This window comes from Monomorium pharaonis, chromosome 5 (genome assembly GCF_013373865.1).
Source record: "Monomorium pharaonis isolate MP-MQ-018 chromosome 5, ASM1337386v2, whole genome shotgun sequence".
Taxonomy (NCBI): domain Eukaryota; kingdom Metazoa; phylum Arthropoda; class Insecta; order Hymenoptera; family Formicidae; genus Monomorium; species Monomorium pharaonis.
Genome location: NC_050471.1, coordinates 1845666 through 1867047, shown reverse-complemented (window position 1 = coordinate 1867047; position 21382 = coordinate 1845666). Strand labels below are relative to the sequence as shown.

The following is a 21382-nucleotide window of genomic DNA, read 5'->3' as shown; positions in this document are numbered from 1 at the left end:
TCGACACGCCCGTTTCAATCTCCGTTCGTGCATGCGCGCTGGCATGTTTCCGTTCCGCGATGCATATTCCAAGCGAGCGAAAGTGGATGATGTACGGCGGCGACATGAAGGGAGGGAAAAGGGGAAGAAATAAAGTGACACAGAGCGCAGCGCGCATTTTCGCAATGATACTTTTTTTTCGATTATGCTTACAAATAATACAAAAAAAAAGAGGAAAACAACTGTAACGTAAGGCTCTTCTTTACGAAGATTTATGCGCAATTGTCGTATCGTTAATTATGCGTATAAATTGCTAAGTAGTCGCTAACCTGCCTTTTAACGCTAACGAGTATTATTTACAGTATGAGTAGACAACCGCCGCTCCGAGCCCGTTTATAGCAACGACGTGATTGCGATTGAACCACGAAATCATCGATTAAGACATATCTCCTCTTGCGGCGATACATATAAATCTCTTCGGGAATGTGCGTCGAATTGCGGGAACGTGATCTGCAACGTGACGCTGTCCGTTCCAGCTGTTGATGATTTGAAACCGTTCTCCAATTAACTTTGTTTCAAATAATTCAAATTTGAGTTAAATATTAATGCGTTCGAGACACTGAAATTGCAATAATTATTAGAACAATCTCTCAGGATTGTTTTGATAATTATTAAAAGATTTTGCCGAGGGAAGATTATTCGTAGAATTCATTGGGTCCGTAATGATATGATACACGTCCGATGAAAACCTTATACGGTTTCCATTAATGACCGTCGAGTCGCAGGTAAAAGTGATTTCCTACGCGACTCACCGCCGCCGTTTCCTTCCCGGACTCTGATATACATATATATTTCCGCGGGCTGAACAGGCGGAACGCATTAAACGCGAATTGATTCTCACACTTGTGACAGAGAATGCAAATAGAAAGTCCGCCGCGGCGGCTACGAACGCGGCGCGCGAATAGAATGTTGTCCCTACAAACCCGGCTGCGCGCCCGATAAGCCGCAACAGTTTCCCCGAACGGCCGGCTCGCGGTGAACCCTACTCGCGGCAAGCTTGCAAAATTCCACATTGCAAAAGGCCATGTACAAAAGGCACTTCCTACCGACGTATCCGCGTGTTAAGTATCGGAATTGCTGCCCGGTTAAAACGCGCGAGCGAATTCGAAGGCGGTAGACGGGGCAGACAAGCCTGGGAAATTTCGATGTGATGATTCCACTGATTCGAGAGAATATTGGAAACCCTATGGGGTATTGAATCAACTGAGAAGCCTCTGCGATTGTCGCGGGCAGTTGCGCCGTTAAACAGAAAAGAGAGATTCGCCCGATAATTTCCAATTAAACTGAGCAGAAGTTACGATACAGATTTTGAAATATTTTCTAATTTCAGGGAGACGTAGAGTCTATTGACGTTACAATTTATCTCTTATGACACGGTTAGTCCTTTGAGGGAAAGATTGAAATAGGCGAGAGAATGAAGTAACGAACTACATACTATTGTGTGTCAGGATGCATTCGGTGCACCGTATATGACACAACGCGGTATGGATGTGCAACGTTGCACGCCTAACCGAAAGTTATCTCGAAACACCGACGGGTTTGATTCCAACTAATTATCCCCTTCTGCTTGATCGCGTTTCACTCGCCTTTCATGCGACTCGACTGTTGCACTAGGATCGAACGTTTTGTAATCGAGTCGGGCATTATTACGTGGCTCGGGGTCGCGTTATAAAAGGTCCGCGGTCGCGCGACGACGGCGGCGGAGCGTTCCGTTTGTATCGCGGGACCTCCGGGTTGTGTTGTTGCGGTATATGCCTTCACGACAGTGCACGGCGTTAGGGATCTGCGAGAAATTGCCGCGGTAATACATCGTACATGCGTGCATGAGGTATTGCGTCAGGTCGTTGACTTTCACTCACTAGCATGCCTCATAAGTGTGCACGATATATATACTGGAATGGAATGAGAGGTTCTGTTCTCGGAATCGGCCTGAGAAACGGAAGGAAACCCCATTTCGGTGTCAACTCGACCCGCGCGAATAAATAAAATTTCGCCGTGAAATTTCTTAATGAACGCATTGTTTCGACAAGCTTTCGGTTACCGATATACAGGGGTACGCTCGAACAATATTCTTCTTCCTCGTCGAGCGGTTTTTTTTTTCTTTTCGAAGAGAATGAAATTTATGACGAGATTATTTAACTGGGAAATCGTGGGAAAGAAAGAGTAAGAAGATTACCTAAAAAGATTTTAAATTCTGTCACGTATCACGTTTTGCCATTCGGCTCCCGGTTATTGTTATGGGTCACACTGGCCGTGCAACCATGTCCGCGCGCGGTCCCTCCATCCATTTTATCACATACTTAAAATCTCTTTGACCTTCGTTCTCCGATTGCGTCGTCGACGGATAATAGTATTATCGTTCGCGCGTTAGCCGAGACGAGCGGATAGCGCAGGAACGCTTTGAGACACGCATTGTAAGAGCGCGGTGAACTATTAAAGCGCTGAAAATACAAGTCATACAATTTAAGGTTTCTGTCGTTTATTTCTTCGTGTTCTCCAACAGAATGATTTGGAGATGCAAAGTGCGTACTTGATTTAAATTTCTTCGCTACTGGACTTGATCTACTTGTATTTCCGGCACTTCAATTACGTCACGACTATCAAAGCGTGAAATCGAGAACAAGGTAATTCGGAAGATCCCAAGGCGTTATTGTAAACTGAGAATTACGAAAAGCTCGCACGATCCGTTGGTAAGAATGAACTTTGATTACGCTTCTCAAAGAGTTCGCGACCTGTCGCGCGGTGATGGCAAAAATCCGCGATCTCTATCATCGCGATACTCTTCATCTCAGCTATACGTTCTCGCGTATCGCGACGATATTATATTAAATATTATACCGTACACGCATTTCTCCGCGTACAACAACGCGTGCATCAAAGCGCTCGTGTGCGCCATTCACTCGACGATATACTTTATACATCTCAGCTTCGGCGCCACGTGAGATATATATACTTTATATATAATGCATGTACTTTTATATGTATAATACCCTCTGTGTACGCATGGGCCGACATTGTGATATGACCGGCGCGGGATCCTCGACGGTTTAGCTCGCGCGGGGAACGCTCGAGGCAATACCTGAATGATAAATATCGACGTTATTCGAGGATCCGAGGGAGATCTCTTAAGAACCGCGACTCAGATTGCATCAGTAGTTATTAGCGCCGCTACCTCGGAGAAACTGATCGATCTGACCTACTGAAAGGGACGTGGCGGCAGAGGAGGCCTTCAAGGGCGCGACGTAATAGAACGCCTGGGGCTCTCTCTGCGACTCCAACAGCTGAAGTCTATGAGATTGTTGCTGCTGTTGCTGCTGTTGTTGCTGCTGCTGATGCTGCTGCTGCTGCTGTTGGCGACGTTGTTGCTGTGCGTAGAGCTGCTGGGACTGCTGCAGCAGCTGCGCCTGCTGCTTCCTATAGAGTACCTCCTGGGGCTGGGTTACAGTTGGGGTGGGCGCCGACTGGGCCTGCTTATAGACTGGACGTTGGGCCTGCTGGTACTGCTGCAGCTGCTGCAGACCGAGGAGGGACTGGGGCTGGGCTACGAACGGTTGGAGTTTGTGACTGAGGCTAAACTCACCCACGGTTTGGGGCAGTGTTTGATAAAGCTGGGTATTGTACTGACCGGTCGCGGGATCGTACACAAGCTCCGATTGGTAGATGGGCTCAGCGGATGCGGCGGTGACCGTTGTCTGACCGGTCAGCTTAACTCTCGAGGTGGCTTGGGGCGACGCTTGGGCGGTCTGGGGCCTCGCAACCGGAGCAGCGGGAACATGCGAGCCGACCGTGTTCACGTAACGCTCGAGCTCGGCAGCAAAGTCGAGATGGGGTGTATTAGTGGCGGTCGTGGTGCGCAATGGCGATATCGTGGCCGAAGGGGTCTGAGTGTAGAGCAGACTGTTGGGACGCTCGGTGCTACTAGGGGAGACGTATTGCGCGGCTACTTGGGCGACGTGAGGCCGTGGGGTTATCGCGACCGACTGAGGCCTAGGATGGCGAGTCACCGGTCGGCGAGTGGTAGTTTCGAGCGACTGATAGACGCTCGAAGTGACTGTGGGTTGGCTACGAAGAACGGACGACGCAGTGGTCTGATATTGAGCCGTGGGTGTGGAAGCTAGCCTAAAAAGAGACGGACTAGGGGACGGCGAAGATTCGTAAATGGCGGTGGAGGGCGTGACTTGCACTATGGTCGAGGGTCTTCTGAAGGCTGACGGTCGCAGCTGCGGCCTCAGATCATCCTCGGTCAGCTCCTGGCTGGCGTCGTCGTCGAGTTGGTACTCGGTCTGGAATATCGTGGTAGGTGCACGAGTAGTGGTCGGCTGATACGTGGGCCTCAGCGAAGGTCGAGGTACAGGCCTAACGACGGGATAGTTCGCCGGTCCAGGGAGATCCTCCTCCTTTTCCTCCTCTTCTTCTTCATCCTTTGGTGCGTTCGGATCGCAGGGATTGCCCGAGACATAAGTGAACTCTCTCTTGTTGCCGTCCGGATCAATGTAACCGTATTTGCCGCGCACGACACAGTCGGTGCCACGAGTCTCCTCCTTGAAGGAACCATCGGCCGCCTCGTAGCCGAAAGTAAAGGACCCGTCATCGTTAACTTTATTGTAGTTTCTGATAGTCTGTACCGGTGGCGGCTTCGACGCGTGCAAAGCATCCTTAGATCGTGGCGAAGGAAGAGCGCGGGTGCGTGGCTGATATATCGCTACAGTGTCGAAATCGTCCTCGGCGGCCTGGTTGTCTGCTTCCTCGTAGTACGCTTGAGAATCCGTCACGCGAGGTCGGATCTGCACTCGCCGCGCTTCCGTTAGGGCGAGCAGACACGCCGGGATTACCTGGCAATGAAGAAGAATTTACTATGGTAGACAACACATGTTGTTGCGATCAGTGCGCGGGGATATGATCATTAACATGTTGATACGACGTTACGCGTGTTGCGCACGGAAGAAAGTGGCCGGTGCTCTTGCCGGATCGAAATTTTTAGAGAAGTTTCGCGAAGTGAAAACGGGAAGCGAGATAGGCAGTTTTTTTTCAACGGAAATCGCGATACGTAAATTTTTACGTCTTGTTAAAATCTAGATATAATTGGATAAATATGTAAAATATGTTTTCTAAAATTTCTCGGTTTATTTAGGAAAACAATATTTACTATCGCCTCGTAGCGCTAGTTTCTACTTTCTACCTGAAAATATATTCTTTTATGTTACACATATGCAAAAAGAGCAATTTTGTGTATGTATATGCTAAAGTATAAGTATATGTATATATACATACTTGACAATAATTTTGTTAGACTACCAAAATAATTAGGAGAAACACTGAACCATGATAAGCAATGCAAAGAATTTTGATATTCTAACAACTACATACTGCTTGTCTATTCTGCATAATTATTTTGATAGTTTAACAAAATTAAATTATTTCAAAATCTGTGTCTAGATAGTTAAATTTTTACACACTTTAGCAAAATTGTTCTTTTCGCACATACAAAGTGTAAATAAATAGATGTCAAATATTCTAGGAGAACGTATCCTACATGATATTTAAAAAAAGATTATATGAACATGAATTCAGAAATATTTAATTTTGGAGATAGAAGACATTTTATTGTGAAATAATGTAATATCTTCAAAACTAATTAATTGATTTTACAATAAAAGTCTTTCTATCTTAAAAATTAAGCGTTTGTAAAAGAAATTTGTGTTTGTATTGAATATATACATTGTAAATGAAATTTTTTAAATTTTTGATTGATGAGATCACGTTCCTAAAATATTTACCATTTTATTTATTTAGACCATGTATATTTAATTAACGTAATATATTTACAAGAGGGAAAGTATTATTTATCGATCTTGAATCAAACCGCATTTTTACGCTTAATAAAATTTTCACTTTGATTATAAAATATGTTTTTAGTTATCTAAACTGCGTGCCAATCTTAAAATTATAATTTGAAGTTAGAAATAATATCTTAAATCAATTTGATCAAATTTAATAAGCTACAAGGATCTTTAATAAAGGATGTAAAGATTGTAAATAACTTTTCACAAAAAAATAAATTTACAGTAAACAAGTAATGGGAGAATTTGAGAATCTCATTGGCATTCGTATGCGTCGAGAAACAACGAGGAACTTAATAATATGCTGTCACACAACGGCGTCAAATGGAAATGCACAATATTTGTCGGATGCTCGGAATCGCGTTGAGAGAGGAAGGGGAAAGTATGCGGTTTTATCGCATCACGTGAGAGGCGTAATCGAAATTGTCGGAGCCACTCGAGGCGAAATGAATATGGGCCTAATCGGCCAGGCTGGTTTCCAAGTAAACGAAGCCGGATCCGCGTTAAGGAGGTACGCTTATAGTCAATAGGAAGCAGAAGATGGAGAGAGTGAGTTTCGCGGATCGGTGAACGCTCGTGTGCGCGCAAGCGGTATGCGCGCAAAATTCCTTATCGCTCGCTCGAACGCGACCGAACGCTCGGCTTCGCGTGCGGCTGCTTAAACCGCGAGTACACGAGAGCACGGTGAGTACGGTGTATGCACGGGCGTCGTGATCGACGTCGTAAAAGGTTGAAGCCTGCCTAGAGATTGTATCTGGATTTGCTCTGATTCCACGACTGTGTGTCTGTTACGGTAAATTCCGTCGAGAACGTTTAGAATTTCGCGACTGCGCGCGAGCACTTGAAATTCCTTTATGAATTACTGGTCACTCGGTTTATCTGATCTTACGAATCAAATCTGATCTCAAGTATACGATTGCTATTGTATTAATATCCAATTCTATACGAGCGAAGATCGCAAAGATATACGGATCTAATGAAGCCGGGGAATGAACGATGTAATACCTCGCGGATTGGTTAAAAGGGAGATACGTGCAAGATTTATGTAACGCGGGATATTCTTTATCTCTCTATCATTTTATGCGTTGTGAGTCATTCCCTAGTAACACAAAATGTTGGCGCAATATTGGTCCAACATTGGACCAGTAAGACAACATATTTATTTAATTCTTCACACATTAATTGCAATCCAATTTGGAACCAATATTTTATGATTGATATTGGCATTACATTGGGAAAACATTGGCCAATGCACTCCCAATATAGTCAAAGTTTAGCCAGTATTAGCAAACGTACTGCCAATGTATTGTGCTCTACTAGTGTTGTTTAAACAGTTTTTCCGATATGTCCCAGTTTGCTCATTCATATCGTGTTCTGCGTACAGCGGATATGAAAACGTGTTTTTCCTCTCGCGAGGCTTGAACGAAACCGCGCGTCCTCCAGACGACAAGACCGCGATCTCGACTTCCGGCAAGGCGGCGCTCTCGGTGGGAACACCGCCCTGGCGTACACGTTATTACGTAATTTCTACTACTCGGCTGACCCGAATACACGCGGGGCGAGGCGGCCAGCGTGCCTGCCTACCGTGAGAGAGAAAGAGATTCAGATTCAGAGCGTCGTAACGTAACTCGCGGCGCGCATGTTTCGCCGTCGTCGTTGCCGCTTGCCGGCCGCGCTTCTGGATCTCCTTGAACTAAGCCGAGAGCAGAACAGGCGGCGCGCGGTAACCACACCTAGCGACGATGAGCGACGAACGACGACGACGACGACGACGACCCACAGCAGGAAACGCCACGCCGTAAACTCTCACTGAATACAATAATAATATAAAAGATAGGCGCGCAATGAAGAGGAGGAAGGAAAAAAACAAGCCTATTATTCTTCGATCGCCACGTTCGACGTTGGGTCAATCGAAAGTAGCCGGGTACGCGCAGACCTCTAACGTTTTTATATAATGATGCGTGGAGAATTAACGAGCCTCTTACTTTCTCAGGCGTTCTCCACCACTAGATTTGTATCTCCCCCGACCGCTTCAATTAATGCTGTTAATAACGCGTACATAATCGGCGTACGTACACCTCGCGTCTAAACTTTTTAATCGTCGTCGTAAACCGATTCTCGTTTTTCCTGTCAGCGCGCGCGCGCGCGCGCCGCCGGGAGTAACGAGCGAGCAGAGTATCTTTCCGGACGCGGATACATACGCGGAGGTAGGTACAAGTCGTTTGGGATCTCGCGCGCGATAAGCGCACGCTCGCTCGCCCTGAGACCCCGGCGATAAGATCCGACTCGCTCGATTTCGACGCGATGACCCGCGATCGGGAGTATACTCGACGACGACGTCGTCGCGCATTCGACACATACACGAGAGCCGTCGTCGTCCTTGGAACGGGAAGGCACGTCCTGGGACTTTCGAGCGATACGGTATGGCCGCGGCGTGCGCCGATTAATTTCCTACGACGCGCCGCCGCCCGCTGACGAAATCACCCGGCCGACTTAATTCGGCGCACACATGACGAATGGGACGGTGTCGCAAGCGAGAGGTATGCGAAAGCGCGAGTCCAATTGCGGACGTCGGAGTCCGCGGGAACTGTAACGGGACGGACGAGATTAGCTATTCAGAGTCACCGTCCACGAACCAATCGGTTACGAACGAATCGGCGAGGAGAAAGGAGGTGATAATCGTTACGCAGAATTTTCACTAGTAGCAGCGCGAAACCCACGTGACTTTCCATCGACGTTCGTTGACGATCTGTCAAAGGTTTTCAGCTACTTCGCGAGTGTCGATTCTCTTCCGGGTTCTGGGGTTTTTCGATAATTCCCCTCGGGCGTTGGAATCTCTCAAGACAGACCGTTCAATTATCTAACACGACGATTGGAGGGAAATGAAATTGGCTGCGTATACCCAAGCACTCCCTGAAAATAGGAAAGGTCTTCGGTCGTACAGATCGCGATTCGCGATTACCCGGGCCCGTGCGGAGTAATACCGAGGACGAAATCGACGAGAAGACTCGCTTGCAACGTCGTCATTATCGTGCGGCCACGGTGTACGCGCCCGCAACTGCCGTCCGGACCATTGAAAGCCAGCGTACCGGCTAATGACTCCTCCATCTGGTTCGGGTTAGGAGGAAAATCGTGACGCCGAGGTAGGGCTCTGTAATCAACGTTGTGTTGCATGCCAGTCACATACAACAGTGAGAGGCACGGACACATTCGGTTCCGTGGCCCGATCCAGTTGGGCGCAATCGACCACGGCGCACCACGCCTCGTCTGAACGAAGCTGCCTGCGGAGAAAGGAAGAATCGTTGCGCCGCCGCCGCCGCCGCCGCGCAAATCCGCGTTCCCGCCGCGCTCAATAAGCATACGTCCCGCTTATATTGAGCGCGCGGCGCGTATCTTCGATTTCGATCGTTTCCGCGACGTTTTTGCGCTCCATAAATTGTCTCCGTCTTATGTCTGGAGACATAAAGTACTCAATTAAAGTTTCAAGTTTTACCGAAACAAGATTAAAGGCACTGAGAGAAAGGTCTGCTAATAACTGTCCAGTATATTTTGTTTAGTACATTAGTGTAATATTTAATAAATATTATCAAAAGCCATAGAGGAGAAGGTGATATTACGCTTCTTGTAGGTATTACAGCCACTCATAATGTCTTCGTTATTAGGTAACGGATTCTAGTGATTACTTACGAAATCGTTTGCTCAGTATACTTGTAACAACAGTTACCTGTTGTTATAACAAACAAATGCGTACAATACATACACACATTTCTATATGCTGCAATATTTTTTTTATCTTGAATAAATATATAACATTATAGCATAACACAATGTTTTTTATAACAAAGTTAATTTTTTAAATTTGTTTTTGTGGAGGGAGAGGATACGTTATTATCCTTGTTTTTTTATTTATGACATCCTAAGTAATAAATATTTCATAATTTCAGTCTAGAACTGATTGAACAACACATTGATCAATGTAACCAAATTTTATACAAAATGGAAATGAGAGGCCGCAATACCACTTTCTTTTTTAATAACAGTAACCAACCGTTTAATAATAATTAGAAAGATAAAATTAACTTTTTTAGTCGGTTTTGAAAAATAGCTAGCTAGTTTCGATCATATTAACCGAGTATTGGATTGAAATTATTTTATCAAGACTTTATTGACTATCATTAGGCTTGATTGTTATTACTAGACTTCTTTTTCAGTGTACAAATTGTAAGTACTATTGCTCATAATGACTTAAAAATATCATACGCAACTAAGAAGATTTTTGATATAACATTCAATTATTCTCACGATTTTGCGAAAGAAATAATCTTCGATGTATTACGTAACGACAAAATAATTATTTGCCGCCAAGATCTACAATCGCTCAATTTTACGCCAAATACAATTTGATGGCGGGAGACGATTAATAAGCAATATCCACTTTACTCGGCTAGCCGTGGGTTTTTAGAGGATGAAAGAACCTCGGTACCGCCGCGTGGGATCAATCATGCAAGCGGGAGAGCCAATTACCGATCTACGATTAGCGGCGGTCTCGTAACGCGCGCCGATACGTTTTACGTAAAAAATCGGAGGAAGTCGTTGAAAGCGCGCGCTCGAGGGAAATGTTTTGCCATATGTATATGTAATACTTGTAACGGTGGTCCCGGTTTCTCGCGAGCTAAATAGACAAATGTAACAGTAAGATTGCGCGCGCAAAGGGGCGTCAAGGAGCCAGAACAACAAGTGGTTTCTTTCACGGTGAAGGTAACGCGTTAGTTTCGAAAGAAAAAGAAAAATAAGACCCGCGACGAGACCGGTTGCGCTTAAACAGCTGCGCGTTCTCGATTTCATTACATGTACACACATACACATACATACATACACACACACATGTCTACGTACACGCCCTCCTGTACGCAAATGTCCATATATATATATGTACGTAATACAGATCAGCGCGGACACCGATCCGGTGAACGTTCCTCTCGTGTATCACTCTAGGAAGTCGTTAGGACAGATCGCCCGCAACTTTCCGCGTCCAGATTTCCGGAAGCGAAAACTATGGAAGCTGCGTGCGCGGCGTTCGTGAATTCGTTTCTGATGAACTCGGCGTTTATTATCGGTAATTAGTAATGCGACTGACGGCCGTATCGGATCCGCTTTATCTCTCAGGCCCGACAATGATTAATTGCCTCGCGCGGGCACCAGGAAGGATAACTCCGAACGCTATTTACACAGGTATCAATACATTCTGTTCCCTGAATAAAGACGTGACGTAACGAAAACAACGCGGGCCATGAGAACGTCTTGTATTATTTATCAGTACGCGTGATAAATAATACGCGGAAAGTAACGGCGTCCCGAGAGAATGTTATTTCCGGCATAGACACACTCGTAGATTGTATGAAAATGGATGCTGTGACTCAGATGTGAGTCAATTCCCCTGAAGAAGAGGGGGGGGGGGAGGAAGGGAAACGCGATATCCGTGTCGGATATCTACTTGAGACGCGATGATTAAAGCACGCATCGAATGCAATTTCAGTCTTCAGTTATTACTTATACACGGGATACTCAAGGAGGAACGGTTATGATTAAGATAAGAAATTAATCCTCAGCACGGAGATCGCGTTCAGCCTTGCGGATTAAATTTTTTCTCACATATCTAGGAGTCATCGAAGCGTTGCCGGTTTGCAGGCCCATTGTGATATGACAATAATCAGCTAATAAGGAGGTCGAATGAAACAACCGCGGAAAATTCACCGTGTCGCGGACAGTTGCGAATTAGTAGCATTGGCAAGGATAGACGGATGACGAAAGCAACCCAAATAATCCATCGCCTTCGCAATTACATCGTGACGTAATCCCATCTCGATCGACGCAATTCAGAATCGAGATCGCCCCTTGAGATGGAGAAGTGGTAGGTGTAGAGGGTTGCGTCTCAAGGTCCTGCGATGTGGGAAGCGAGAGATACGCAACGTGTGTATACAGCCGAGAGATTGCACGCGCATTTTAGGAAAAATGCGAAAGAGGCGCTCGCGACGATAGAAAGTTACGAGATCGCCGCGGGGAGGCGCAATCTCCGGCCGCGGCGAAGAATAGCGCGAGAGCTGCTTCACCGCGTGCTGTTGAAACGCCGACATTTAAATAAGACGACGTCTTTTTTCCACCACTTTCGACACCTGTCCTCCTCCTTCCCCCCTACGCCTCATCTCCGCTCCGCGCGGTAGCGCGGCGCGTGTAGATCGCCGATGATAATAATAACCGGGCGTACAAAACAATGAGCGTCTACCGGGCCCGGCAACCGTGTAGCGCCCACGTTTATCAACGGGCGAAAGTACACGCGTAAGGCGTCCCGGTTACTTCCAACGCAACGTGCGTCGACGTCCCCGACGAGGACGCCGGCGAAGGATGTGGCTCGACCTGACAACTTTTCTTATCTGCATAGCGCCGTTATTTTTCCCGCACCGCGAAGATTACTTTCGCGAACGGAACCGTCTCATCCTCCGTCTCCGTTTCCTCCGGCGTATCCGGCCGGAAGTGAGGAAAAACGTACGCGAGAGCGGAGAACGAACAACGGGAACGCCGCTGGTTCGTTCTCACGTGAGGTCGAAGCAAATATTTGAAAGTGAGTGCGACGCGCGAGCTCGGCGCGTTAACAAAGGAGCGCTCGGAGCGAGCTCGGGCTGATACACTCGCGCGCGGGTGGCGAGAGAGCGCGAACGTGACTCATTTCGTATGGGCACATTTGTATGGCGAGCCCGGCGTGGCCTTGTCTTCTGAAAACTTTTTTGCTGATCACACCGGCGGCGGCGATCCATTTGCGTTCGAGTATATCCATTCGCTCTCACTTTCTTCCTCACGTCGTCGTCAAGCCGCGATTCGTATTTTACGGCTGTACCGCGCGCGTGCGCGCTCTTCAGCTCCGACTTTCGTTTTTCTTTATCATTAGAATGTCATTCGGCGGCATGCTTTTTCAGATTGCCGCGCGGGAAAGTTGAAAGCAGATTAATAAGCGCGCAATTTGGCGCACACCGATGTCCCCCTCCCCCCCGCCGCGACTTTATTTCACGGTAACCGGTTCTCTTTCAATTTACATTTGATTATTCATTAACGAGGAATCAATTTTCAGATTTAACGAAGGGATTTTCGCCGACTGAACAGTCTTAGTCACCGATGAATAGATTAATCTTTGTTCTCCAATTAATTCCAGCCGAACTCTGCCTCGTCGGAGTTTAGCTTGGAGAACGTAGCTGAAGCAATTACGAGCGTATTTAACGTCGAATATGGAAAGCCGCGGGTGAAACGAGTCGCCTACTCGAATTTCCATGCGGAAGATCAACGTCAAATTAATCTCATTACCGTAACGAAGGATCCCAGACTCGCTGTCGCGAATTCAGCCTCATTCCGCGCGGGACGCGTTTGCGCGCAACTATCTCTCCGATATTTCTAAACCGTCCCGCCTCCACCTTATGCGGCGAACCTAATGCGTTTGTGCCCATCCTGACGGCTCGTGTGCATCTACAATGTATAGCGGGCGTAATTATAACACCGGCGCGATGCATTTCGAAAGCAGCGACCGCTCAGAACGAGTCGTCGCTCGAAGGATCGGCATGCCCTTAATTTATGGATTTGCCGGCCTCCCGTGTGTTCTGTTGCGATATTATTTCTTGCGCTCACATTTTCCTCCGAACCGGCCCGCCTAATGAGGTCGCCTCGCCGCCGCCGCGCGGCAAAAACGGGAAAGCCCGCCTCGGAATGCTAATTAGTCCAGGCGATCGTGCGCGGCGTTCTTTCGCCATTTCTTTTTTTTTCTCTTTTTTTTTTTAAAGAAGCGCCCTATAATACGCTTGTTATTCTGCGTCTGCAACAACGAAGAGAACGAAATGGTCCGAGTTGTACCCGGGATTTTCCGTCGAAAGCGCGCGTACATAGTAAATCGACGGGTGTTTGATGAGCCGATATAATTGAGGGGCATGCGGTAATCGATTTCCTGTTGCGCAATGGCGGCCGTAAAAAGGAGGCCGTAAAGTGACGCGCTCCTGACAACAATAGGTTTCGGGCCTTTGGTCGCGTCAATGTATCTTCGAGATATGCGAGTGTTATGAGAGAGCGAGGCTCTCCGCATCTCCCGGGAATCGTTTATCACCGAAGAATCGCTACTGAAAGCGGGCGAGAGATTTGCTCCGATTATACGTATTAGCCTCGCTTTCGCAATTCGACGAAATTTCTCCGTTGTTGTCGTCGTCATCGTCGTCATCGTCGTCATTGCCGTCAAGTCGCGTTTTCATCTTCTCTTATCTCAAATCGCGCGCGACTTGCAAGTTAACAACAAGTTAAGCTAAACATTCTAATGGCTGGAAGAAATGCTTTTATTATAATATTAAAATTTAATTGTAATCTTTTTTATTAAATTTAAGTATTAGAATAAAAAAAGTATTTAGAATTAATAATAAGTGAGTCTTTATTTAAGATTAATAAAAAGTGAGTCTTTATGTAAGTGTCTGTATATGTAGGTGCATACACATCTGAAGTTAGCTGCATTCCGATTTCTGTATATAGAATGTGTTACATGAACATAGAAATTCCGGAACGCTAACTTCAGATGGGCCAGGCATTCCTGATATACATATATCCGGCTTACATAAAAATTTATTACTGTTAATCTCAAATTTTTATTATAATATTACAATCTAATTGTAATCTTTTTAATTAAATTTACATATTATAATAAAAAAAATATTTACGATTAATAATAATAAGTTTGTAGTAAGTGTCTGGATATAAGTACATGGCCGGTCACTGCGACGTTTACCTTACTTTACCTTACGCCGTTCATGCTCGAGCGGCTTCGATCGAGCGAGGAAAGAACGCCGCTCCACGCGATCGACGGCAGACGAGCTGCGTCATTGGAAACCGCGACGCGGTTTCTCGGACCGCGGTTTGCCGGTATCGAAAACTGGGAGAAGTGCTCTCGCATTCATCTCGCGGGAAGAAAGATGGAGAAAAATGCGCCTTTATGCGCGGGAGCGCTTTCTGCCTTCGGCCATGGCGCGCCGCTGCTTGCCTGGCCACCGGGGAATCCCGCGTCGCTCGATTGGCGCGCATATCTCGCGCCGGGGATATCGCGTGCGTCGTAATATCCCCCGCGCGAAAAGTCACTTCGCGAAAACAGACGTCCCATATTTGTGTAATCGGTGAAAGTGCCAATAATCGGACTACCCCCCAGGCCAACTTCTCCGGGTCGCCGATCGTCGAACCGATTCGATCGCGCCGATTTCTTGGTATCGGGGCCTCAAGTTATCCGGGCTCGCCGATGTAAGATGTGTACACGCGAGATCGTCCGCAATCGTTTCGCGTGATTAACTTCCCGACAGGAGGAGAACGAACGAACGCGGGGTCATGGAACGCGCGCGAGAGAGAGAGAGAGAGAGAGAGAGAGAGAAAGAGAGAGACGCGCGAAGGGAAACGATCGTGATACAGAAGCCGCTCGTGAATTATTAATAAGCGTTTAATTGTCGCCTTATGCGCCTCGCGGAGCCGCGGGAAAGGGAATTCGACGGAGAAATCGACGCCGCACGGGATCCCTCCCCCTCTCCCTCCTCCGTACATTTCTTCGCACGATTCGCGAATTACACCTGTGCCGCGAGTGCACGGGTGAAATCGGCGATTATTAAAACTGTTCCCACAGCGGCTATTCACGGGCGCATAAAAACACACGTGGTAATTGACTTATTTATGCGCATTTGAGGTACGCGCACCACGAAGGTGGACACCGACGAAATAATTCGTATCAGTTTCAATCGCGCTGGCTCAAAGTTACCGGCCGTCGTAAAGGTTTTACACAGACGAAGAGGAAGAGGGGCGAAAAAACGTCGTGTCTATCGGCTTCAGGTCAAGAATAGCAAAGAATAGCCGTGGAGCAGCAATTGTAATAATCGGCCAGCAGCTATAACCGGAATATAATGAAGCGGAACTTTCACTATCAGTCAATAGACGCTCACGTAATGAGCGCGCTTGAAAAGTGTAAGTTGCCGTGAAAATCTCTTTTTCGAGTTGCAACGAGAGACGAAATCCGTGTTACAGTCGCTCGTAACACACGCGGATCTCGTGAATACGCGCGGCGAGGCGTCGGGCGTTGCTTCCCATTCAACAAAAGATTACCCAACCGGGTGTAGCGCGCGGGTTCATTAAGGCGACGGACGGGTGTCAACAACTGCCTTCCCGCGGCGTACAATTAATTCGCGACCATTCGCGGGAAAAACTGTTGCGAATTTTCACGTTCAGCGCGTTTTCTCGCCGCGCCTTTCGCACGGACGAACGACGCGGAAGGGGGAGAATTTCCGACGAAAAATTTCCCGCGCGGCCGAGTGCGTACGCCGAGTGGGCGGAAACACAATTCACTTTCCGTTGTTGTTAATCACGCGCCCGTCTATGAATTATAAATGCCTTCACACGCGCGCGCAAATTGCGACAATGAACCGCGTAGATCTTATCGGGGCTCTGACTTTTCCTGCGTTAATTACGGTTGATTTGACTATAGATCACGGAATGACGTTCGAATAACTTTTTTTATAAGATTTTTTGTAAGAACGTCGCGATTAATATTTTTAACGAAAAAGATATAAGCAAACGCTTTTATGTAATCTGCGATGAACAAATTTTCTTATGAATATTGGATAGTATTGAATTGGTCAGTAATTATTACTGATTTTGAACATTAAAAGTACCAACAGTGCTTTTGAGACTTAACTGTATTAACTGACCAATTTAATACTGTTCTCACTTGTATAAGGATTATTACTAATAATAATAAACTTATGTCAATTTCGTGAAAAAAAATTAAGTTATAAATTTACATATATGTTGCAAAGAATCGAAACATTTTTTAAAGACATACAAAAAGTTATACTGTCACGTAATATTATCCATGAAATGAGTTAAAAAATTATAAATGAATTATTTGTTGCTTTTCCTGCACTTATTATTTTTAAAAATTATCTGGCAATATAATGCTGTAACATTTGATGCATTACACATTTAAAATTTAATTTTTAATCAGTTGGAATTTTTTCTTTAAATGTTTCACAAAACATTCTCGACACAGAATTGTAACGCGTTAAAATTTTCCGAGAGACGAGAAACCGAAGGTGAGAAGCCGCGATTAATAGCAAAAAGAGGGCACGCTTAACAAAATAACCGTGTATAATTTGGCACGTACCAGCAATATAATCCTCATGGTGCACGCGTCGCTGACGAGGAGGGGGAGGTATACAACTTGTAACTCGGGGAACGGTCCTCCGTGAGTTTCACTGAGAGAGTGCAGCCGTGTAGTACCGTGCTCGGTCCTTTATAACCTACACGAAGGCTTTTTCCCCATAGTGGGGATTCGGTCGTCGGATACCGGGGCCTACGTCGTCCTCTTCGACACCGCGACACCCGCAAATTAGATTCCGGCTGTGCTCAGGGAGGGCGACATGGCCATTGCCAAACCCAGGCCGCTTGCGCAATCCCCCGCGGTGCTACATCGTATTGCGTTGTACCACTTTGAAAAAACATTGGTAAATATGCGTGGACGGTCTCCGAGAACGGAGACGTGTCGATCCCCAAAAGGGGGTGCGGGAATCGGATCGGGCAGGGTCGTGAGAAACGCGATTCCGCACGCGCGTCTGAGACAACGCTCCGCCACAATGTGCCCCCCCCCGTGCCAAATTAGATTGTCAGCGTCTATTGAGATATGATGATGGAAAGGCGGTTCGGGATAGGATAATAGAATATCCCCGGGGTATTTGCCGCTCGCACAAACAAACGGCGCGCCGCAGCGTATTAATTGCCACTTTAAAACGATCCGGCATGTTGTGGCATGTAGCACGTTTCTTCCGTATGTTATGTTATACCTCGGTATACATCTCTGTCAGTTGGATCCCCCGGTGCACGACGGTGTGTTTACGACAACAGTCGTCCGTGTGAGGTTTGTCAAGCAATTTTTCTGTTTCGCGATCAAATGGCACGTTGGAAGTTGGGATTGCACGTAACTGATTTTCACCGTGTGACGCGCGCGCGCGTATTGTACATTTCCTTCGTTGACAATACCGTTTGATTTTATAATACTCTAGATCCGGCAAAAGTCATTATCAATTCATAGCTGCTTAATTACAACGGAATGCGTGCAAATCACATGCATTGTGTGAGCGCGCGCATGGCTGATTGGCATACGAAAGTTTAGATCGAGCGATAGAGCAGATCGCGCAGGGTCGTGAGAAAAATTTGTATACGTGGGCGAATATATTTGAGATACACTCGAAACTAATGTTATACGGAATACTTTCTGCGGAAGCTATTTAACCCTTTTTTTTCAATGCTTCGGCCTAACATTATATATAATTACACTATCTCAATCAATAAATATCACGCAGTCAGTCGATATAAGTCATGTTGAATTCATGTAATGATGCTTTAATTCCACTTTTTAAGAAAATTTATTTTTTAAGTTTTAAGGTTTTAAATATGTAAGTAAAAGAATAATAATATGTAAAGTATTTAACTCTTTTAGGAGTAATTAGACGGCTTAGTAAATTTTGTGGTAACATGTATTTTTATGTTTTTCTGGTCTTTCTACGAAACTAAAGACAGATTAAAAATTTTTTTTTTAATTTGAAGAAATAAATCATTTTTCGCTGTTTTTAAAAAATATATAATTGTTTATTTATTTATAATAAATTAACAAATTTGCAAAAAGAAATTTAGAAAAAATTTATACGATAGTAGAAGGTATCAAATATATTCAATAATCTTTTTTAGCTTTCCATCTTTATTTGTGTCATCGGAGATGAATTAAAATGAAAGAAACTTTTTTAACTTTATTTTTTCATAATAATTATTAATTGTTATAATAAATAAAATATTAATAAAACTTGAAAGACAAGTATTTAGAAGTTAAAAAAATAAAAAGGTATGATTATTATGGCCAAGCTGGAAAAGCAACGATAATAAAATTGCGACAATGTAAATGATCCATACATAAACCTGTAAGGATTAATAAACAAAATGTAATAGTGTTTGATTATTTATAAAACTGATAAAATAATAACATGACGCTTTTATAATTAAAAACGATTTTTTAAAATAATGTTTTTAGTTTACTAATTGATTTGATCTGTTCCTTATATAGCACTTGTGTTATGTCCCATTCACTTTCATTTTTCCATTTCGTTTTCTTTTATTTGCACGGAAAGAAATGGAAACAAGCGAGATCTCGAGATTTCCTGATAAATATCTTTGCGAGATTGAATGAAATGGACGCGGGATGTCGGTGTCCAGTAATCCGCGGTCTTGCTGGTTTTATCGCGCGGCGAACATCGATAATAATGTCGGCAGAAAACGAGCTCGGTGTTAATCTGTCGGTTCTTAAGGACGACGAGTGCGAGTACGTGTGCGCAGCGGCGAGAAGAAGAAAGTGACGGAGAGGAGTGGAGTGTGGAGTGAAGCTATATCACATTCAGGCGCCGCAGCAAGGGAACGATGTATATTAATTCGGGAGAGTCGCGGGGTAATTGATGTTCCTATTTCTTAAGACAGTTACGAAGCATCCGCGCGATCTGCGCGCGAAGCCTCGAAGATGGCGATACGCTTTCGCTCGTTGTGTATTATGAACGGAAGAGCACTTAGCATAATCGGTATGGTCATCGATTCGGTGTGTCCGTCGAACCGCCTGTCGAATTTGTAATAACGACGGCGAACGTCGATAAATCGGGATCGATTTCAAAAAAACCCGATTTCGAATCGGAGCGTATTCCTAAACAATTTGAGTGAGAGGACGCGATCACGCGAACGCCGATATTAATTGCATTAATTGCATTCACGTGCGAGCACCGTGTAAAATCTAATAGGAATAGTCCAGTTAGAGAGAGATTTCGATTTCCGCGGAAGTGTATCGACTTTCGCGATATACGCGGCCGGCTTTAAAATTTCTGCGAAATTATCGTAAAATTTCACGGCAATAAATATAGCGACGTATTGCTGTAGCGAATCTCGTTTCGTCGCGAGATTTATGCCAATATAGCGGGGCCGGTTTTCTCAGGAAGAAATCGCATTCACTTCGCTTTCATTAGGTCGGATGGAGGCGTTATTCGAGTTCGCTCTCGGTATCATCAATGGAAAGACGAGGCGAATGGATACGCTTTGCGGCGCCCGGCATCGCCGCGCGGAACACGATGTTTATTACTTCTCGAGGCATCGATTCATCTCCACGCGAGCAGGGCCACGCGCCACGGTTCATTATCAATGCTGCGGTATTTTCTACCGCACGCTCAGCTGATCGTCTTGGCTTCGGCATGACTTGGCGACGCGCATGTTGCGACGAGAATAAAATCGCTCGGCAGTAACAAACAAAACTTCAATCGTTTCAGCTTTAAGTATAGTTGTAACACTGTCTTTATTAGCATTATTAATAATTAATGATGATAAAAAATGTTACTGTGTCAAATAACTGAATTCTTTAGTAAGCCGAAGTATACATATAATAAAAATATGAAACGTGTTTAGATATAAAATTTGCATTTAAAATATATCAAAAAGAGAAAATAAAAAGAAACAGCTTGCACTTATCAATACAGAATATCATATGTGCATATCGCGTAATATGATTTGATGGAGAGAAAACAGTTATGCTTAAGTATTTAAAAACTGAATATAAACCTGAAAATAATTTTGTTGGACTCTAAATAATTATGTAAGACGCTAGCGCGTGATGAGCAAAAAGTTTTAATAGCCCAACAAAATTATTTTGACAGTTTAATAAGATTATTATAAAGATTCACATATCTGTATAGCTAAATGTTTAAACACTTGACATATAATATGTTGAGAATCGTATTTGGAGATTGAACATTGATGAAGAAACGTTTCATCTAATGCTTTTCGAGTGCCCATTTTAAATCGTGAGAAACGTTTGTATAGAACTCGATTATATACAGCTCATTATCAATGCTGCTACACATTTTAACGCGATCGCGAGTGGATTCCGTGGCGCTCAGCTGACTGTCTTAAACTTTCGAAGGGGAAAGTTATTTTCACGAGGCTATTTTCACACTCGCAGATCCGGTCTAAGTGTTTACAGGAGAGTTACACATATCTTCCCTTGTAACTTGCGTGCAGCTTGTAATTTAATCAACTTTATTTCTGGTATTACGTAAAAATTTATTCGGAATCACTATCACTCCGTTACGTATTTATTGTGTATGGAATTCGCTGTTATTAACATTAGAACTCGATGAATAACATGTCTGTTTCTGTTCTGTTAAGTGTACTGCATGTACACTTAATCTAAACAGATATTAAAAAAAAGAATGTAGAGGGAAAGTAAATTGGTCAATTTAATCATTTAGATTGCAACAAAAGTCACAAACCGCTAAATTTAATTTAAAAAAACCCATTATTTCAATTGCTATGGTAGTTTTAATTAATTAGTTATAATTTTAATAAATTGCGAAATGATTTTTTGCGAATCTCGT

General features: G+C 44.8%; 1 protein-coding gene across 2 annotated transcripts; it reads right to left on the bottom strand.

Moving 5' to 3' along the window:
* Positions 1-160: 160 nt before the first annotated feature.
* On the bottom strand, positions 161-21149 carry LOC105838024 (putative mediator of RNA polymerase II transcription subunit 12). 2 transcript variants are annotated; one of them, XM_036287045.1, is made up of 3 exons: positions 17092-21149; positions 3665-4871; positions 161-3580 (listed from the first exon to the last, which is right to left on the bottom strand). In XM_036287045.1, the coding sequence occupies exons 1-3, from the start codon at positions 17107-17109 to the stop codon at positions 3189-3191; spliced, it is 1617 nt and encodes a 538-aa protein (XP_036142938.1). In that variant the 5' UTR covers positions 17110-21149; the 3' UTR covers positions 161-3188. The 2 variants fall into 2 exon arrangements, with proteins under 2 accessions (XP_036142938.1, XP_012538731.1); XM_012683277.3 differs by having other exon boundaries at positions 161-4871.
* Positions 21150-21382: the final 233 nt, after the last annotated feature.